Source organism: Nematolebias whitei, chromosome 8 (genome assembly GCF_014905685.2).
Source record: "Nematolebias whitei isolate Nwh7 chromosome 8, NemWhi1, whole genome shotgun sequence".
NCBI lineage: Eukaryota > Metazoa > Chordata > Actinopteri > Cyprinodontiformes > Rivulidae > Nematolebias > Nematolebias whitei.
Window position 1 is genome coordinate 50921481 of NC_056505.1, and position 5910 is coordinate 50927390.

General features: G+C 45.5%; 1 protein-coding gene across 1 annotated transcript in view; it reads right to left on the minus strand.

Annotated features, from left to right (window-relative positions):
* Positions 1-887: 887 nt before the first annotated feature.
* The window catches only part of ydjc (YdjC chitooligosaccharide deacetylase homolog), a 30734-nt gene continuing 25711 nt past the window's right edge, over positions 888-5910 (minus strand). Inside the window, exon 3 of the mRNA XM_037680774.1 lies at positions 888-1359. Coding sequence (XP_037536702.1) covers positions 1029-1359 — 331 coding nt within the window. The 3' untranslated portion in view covers positions 888-1028. The remainder of the gene's footprint in view (positions 1360-5910) is intronic.

Genomic DNA, 5910 nt, shown 5'->3' on the forward strand with positions numbered 1-5910 from the left:
GCTTTGTTTTGCCTGTCACCCATCTTCAGCTCAAACCTGCTCCCTCCATGCCACGCCCCCCATGGCTCTTCCACAGCAGTCAGCATTCATTCAGCACCACGCCCCCTCTGCAGTCAGCGTTCATGCCACCTCCTGACTACTCCATCCAGCAGCTAATAATAAAAGCTGTTCTTGTTTTTGAACTCCTGTTTCTGGCCTATACTGAATCCAAAACCTGCTCCTGACAGGTTTTCATAAAATGCTGAAGAAAATGTTTTATTGTGTCAAACCAAACTGTTTTCCAGGTTTTCAGACCCAGCAAGGTTTAGAGAAGTTATTTTGTTTCAAACATTAATTTATACGTTAACTCAAATGTGTCATTAAGTGTCACTGATGTGATCAAAACATGTAACCCTTCTTCTTCTTCTTCTTTTGATAAGATAAAGATTTATTGTTTCACCAAATGGATATAAACATACAAAACAAAAAGTCTTAAAAAATCAACTCTAGAGACCGGCTGTTATACAGATGAACAAAAATATTTTAGAGCTAAATTACTTGGAAAAATACAGAACAAGGCCATTTTAATTGAACGTGCTGCTCGCTGCAGCTTTGGTAGCTGCTGCTACTTCATTACCACAGATGAGAGCAGGTGTGGAGACGTGCGCAGCCGGTGATCAGCAATTCCATCCATCCATCCATCCATCCATCATCTTTACCCGCTTCTTCCTTTTCAGGTTGCTGGTGCTCATGTCCAGCCATCACAGAGACGGGGTACAACCTGGACAGATGATTGCAAGTCCATTTCAACCGGCAGGTCAGCGGACGTGCGCAGTCAGTGACAGGTTGTCCATCTGAGCTTAACGTGGCTTTTTTTTTAACCTCTTTAAACCGGCCGGACCGACCTGCCTCCTCCTCAACAACTAGATTAACACAATTTTATATCTTGCATACTTATTTAGTTGTGCTACGATTTGTAAAACTGCATAACGAGGGACTACTGTAGAACTTTGTGTTAGTGTCACTGATGTCAGTTTGGATAGCAGACGTCAAAGGTCTTTAAAGCTACAGAGCTGCACTCTCTCCTGGTGGTACAGATCCAGAACAGATGGGTCCGTGAGCACACTCAGCTCATGGTGTCGCTCAGCAGACTGAGAGAAACCATCTGGACCCTCTCCACAGCCTCCTTCCTGGGGATAACTGGGGTATCCTGGATGAACCATGAGTTCTGCTGTGACCACTGACTGTTGAAACCCTGATCCACTCCTGGACCTATGGTCAGAAAGTCCCGCTGCCAAGGCCTGTTTGATGGCCCTCTGCAGGCTAGAGGAGGACATGTTCTGACCCATTGTGGTCAGGCCCAGGTACACATCTGGCCACCTGTAGACAGAAAGACACAAGCCATGTGTATAGCAACATTTAACTCAAGTATTGGTCATTCAGTTCTATAGGACATGCCAGACAAAATGTTTCATGGGTAATCCAGGAAGCAGGTTTAGTAAAAAAATCAAACACCGAGTTTAGGGAAACTGATTTTACCATTGCAGAAAACAATCTAAGTGAAAGTCTATTTATCCATTTCATTTCTTTTATTTATACAGGTTAGTCATGTTCCTCACTGGCCCCACTCTGGGGCCCTGAGCAAGGCCCCCAACCCCCACCATCTGCTCCCTAAACAGGTCTCTCTTGAAAATGAGTTCTCATGGCTCATTGAAACTACCTCGACACACACGACCTGTGTTCTGTTTGTACTGACAGTTTTAGAGTGAGGGTTCAGCATGAGGGAAGAGGCTGTCTTTAGCTTTTTAGCTAGTGCATCTGCATTGCGTGCTGCTACTTTAGCGTTACGTCACTGCCAACAGGTGGTTGGGGGGCGGTGGGAGGGGGTTCAGTAGACGGGGCGGTGCGCCCCGCTTGTATAATGGGAAACACTGTTTTTAGATGCACCTGTATGATTGAACAGAGAATAGATTTATAAATGTGCACCAATGTAAGTGTATGGATGTGTAATGATGATGAGTGGGGAGTTTACTGCCTGTGATGAATGTCAAAGCTCTGTGATAAATAGCATCCAGCAGGCATAAAGAGCAGCAGAGGCATTCACATAAACTATATCACCATAGTCTGTGAGAGCCAAGAAGGCAGAAACCAGCCGTTTCTGGACAGAAAATGAGAAACGAGTTATTGAAAGAAGAATCACAATTTTAACTAAAGCTTCCTCAGCAGACTGTCAGTGTAACATGATGATAGTATTTAGATCCCAGTTGGCAGACCAAAAAGAGACCAGGACAACAGGATACAAAAAGGTGAATGTTTATTTACAGTGAAGGAAAACATGTTGGTTTGCTGTGGGGAGAGGCAGAGGACAAGATGAGTCTCTTGACAATAATAGTTGATTTGATGTTCTTTATAGGTGGAAGTCTTTCTTACTGTGTTTGTTTGTTGCAGGTGGCGCCGAGGTGGATAGGAGACAGCATTCGGTGACGAGAGGGAATCCAGAGAGGTAAGAAGGTATTTGCAGGAATGTTGTGTCCAGGTGTCCAGAGTGTAGTTTGCTGAGCAGAGTTGGGTGTGCAGGTTTTGATGACCAGATCCAGCCAGAGGTCCAATGAGAAGATGGGCAGGTCCACGGTAACAGGAAACAGAACTGGCAGGCAGAACAACTACAGGTTAGAAAAACTCGAGAACGTTTCTAAGGCTGACTGGCTGTCACAGAATTACCCAAGGTAATCAATGCTCCAGCGTAGGACGAGTGTCTGGCCTGGGTTTAAGTAGTGCAGGGTAAGACAGGTCTGGCAGGCGAGGTGCAGGTCAGCAGATAGTTGCAGAGTCGATGAGCAGAGAGAAACTGAGTGGAAACTGAGAATCCCACACAGTGGTTGTCTAAAAGTTGCCTTCATCAGTTATTTATACATTTATGTTACAAAGATAATGATAAAGATGGATAACCCCTGCATGGTTATCTGGTTTGTCTCAGTGGATTTGAAAGATGCCTACTTTCATATCCCAATAATAGAGAAACACAGGAGGTTCCTGCATTTTTCCTTCCACGGAGTTCAGTACCAATACAGCCGCCTCCCTTTTGGTTACTCGTTCGCCCCACACACATTCTTGAAATGTGTGGAAATGGCATTACAGCTGCTGCGCATGGTGGGCATGAGAGACTTCTTTTATCTGGACGACCTTCTCCTCCTGACCCAGTCCTGGAAAGAAGCGGAAATCCAGACAAAGTCTCTGGTGTTGCATTTATCTCATCTGGATTTCACGATAAACTGGGAGAAAAGCTCAACGGCTCCCTCTCAGCTCATCAATTTTCTGGGGGTGGACTTAACTCACCATGACAGCCCTCCTGTCTAGGGCTGTCATGGTGACTGAGGTTCTTTTATGGCACCAACCAAACTGCATCGGTCGGTGTATGGACTGAAACGTTACTCTTCTTTCGGTGTCAAGTTTAGGTATTGGCTGTAACGTGTCACGTGGTTTCAGCACGCAGGCAGGTAAAACATATGACGCCCACAGATGGGGTTCACATGTGCAGCGTGTGTGTTGTCGAACAGCTTCAATTTATGAGCGGAAAGTTGCTCCGTGTTTGTTTTCAAGGGCAACCGCAGTCTCCCCCCTCCTTTCATCATTAAAGTCAGCCTGTGAGTGTTAAGAGAGCATGAACGGCCTGGTTCATTATCTCCACGACCAGACTCCTCTTCATCAAAGAACTCCCAAGGACGGAGCTGTGTCTGGGATTTTAGCTGTTAAGTTTACGTTTGTTAATGTTACTGCAGCTTAATACGTGCATCGCTGAGAGTTAAACTAGGATCCATGTAACACTAACTTTAAGATATTAGTGTGTGGTTTTATTTTATGGTTATGTAGCTAGCTAAACTCAGAAGCTAACTAAAGATTGACAGTAACAAATGAAGATTGTAAAAATGTGCTCATCCATCGGATCAGCTGCTTAAACAGTTCAGCTAATGCTCACTGTTTAAGTTCATGTTCTCCTCACAGGAGGTTCTGACCCTGACCCTTGTTCGACCACTTTGATCAAGGCTCTGGACCCCCACCCCCTCTGCTTGTTGATGTCCCTGTTTAACTGCAGCGTGCAGCGTTTCTGCCCGCCCGAAAACATCGCTCCAGGCACCGTGGAAGACGTGCCGGCCATCTCGTGAGGATTAAAGCCAGCATCAAGCTCTCTGCTGCTTCGTCATCTGCTGCTGACAATCAGACGTTAAACTGTCCATCCGGATGCTTCGCTGACCCACTCAACTCCAGCCTGCTACAGGTGGCCGGGCCTGGTACACGCAGCGGGCGCACGCGTAGCCGTGGCGGTTTCGGTCGTCTTCAGTGGAACTTAACCAACTTCGGACTGTCTGTTGCATCATCTCTTGCCGACCATCTGCTGGATATTCGCCTGTCTGGGTGATTCGCTGATCCTGCTGTGTCCCCGTAGTCGAGCCTGGCCCACGCCGTAGGCGCGCGCACAGCTGCGGCGTCTCTGGTCCTTGGAGGCGCGGTTCAAACTCCAAAAATCTGAAACAGCTGATTTGCGCTCCGTGCTCAGTTTTTCCTTCAGCTACTGGTCCTACTAAGATTGCTCTGCTGAATGTGAGGTCGCTGGCAAATAAAACTTTTATCTGAAACAACTTTTTCTGCTCCAATGGACTAGACTTCACGTTTGTTACAGAAAACTGGCTCGTCCCTGGTGAGTTAAGTGTTTTTTCTGAACTGTTGCCAGTGGATTGTGCCTTTTTTAATGCTCCAAGGACTTTCTGTCTGGAATAGTGCTCTATTACAACTGGGTCTTGATTCTGGGAGACTTTAATGTACATGTTTGCTGTGCTGACAAGCCTTTGGTGCAGGAGTTTCAAAATCTGATTCAATCTTTCAACCTTGTGCAAAATGTTGTTGGTCCAACTCATCAACAGGGCCATACACTTGATTTAGTTCTGTCTCACGATTTATCTGTGGTTAATCTGGAAATTGGGGATGCTATTGTTTCAGATCACAAACCCATTTCATTCGAAACCTCTGTTATTCATGAGTCTAAATCCCCCGCTCCAGCCAAGAGTTGTCGGATATTTAACTCTTCAACCGCTGCTCTTTTTTCCTCTGCATTCCTTACTGATGCTGCTTCAGTCCCTGAAACCTCTGCCTGTATTAGTACGCAGGAGCTTCTCAGTAGGCATGATGCGACCTGTTCTAAGATCTTAGACCTCGTGGCCCCGCTAAAAATCAGGCAACCAAAGCGGGCACCACACCCCTGGTTGAACGTGACCACTCGTGCAGCCAAACATCTATGTAGGAGAGATGAGTGTAAGTGGAAAAAGGACAAATTACAGGTTTCTTTTATTATGTTAAACTTACCAGACACTTTGCTGATAAGGTAGAGTTGACTAAGTCATCCATCCCCCAGTCCACAACTGACCCCTCTGTCTTTGTCCCTTGCTCAGCTGTCTTCAAACAGTTTGAACCCATTTCACTTCCATTTCTAAACAAAGTCGTTGGTCAGATGAAACTCTCGGGTTCCCCCGCTGACCCCATTCCTGCGTCGTTTTTCAACTACCCACGACTGGACCCTCTGTTCTTACTATTATAAATAGTAGTATTGTGACAAGTGTGGTTCCCGATGTTTTCAAACATGCAGTAGTTCATCTGTTAATTAAGAAATCTGGACTTGACCCTTCGATTTGCTCAAAATTTCAGACCAATCTCAAAACTTCCCTTCCTGTCCAAAATCCTGGAGAAAATAGTTTTCATTCAATTAAATAAGTTTTTGAATGAGAACAGAATCTTCGAGATTTTTCAATCTGGTTTTAAGCAACTCCACAGCACTGAAACAGCATTAGTAAGGGTTTGTAACGACATTATGATCTCAAACGATTCTGGTCAATTTGTGGTACTTGTGCTCCTGGACCTTACTGCTGCTTTTGATACTGT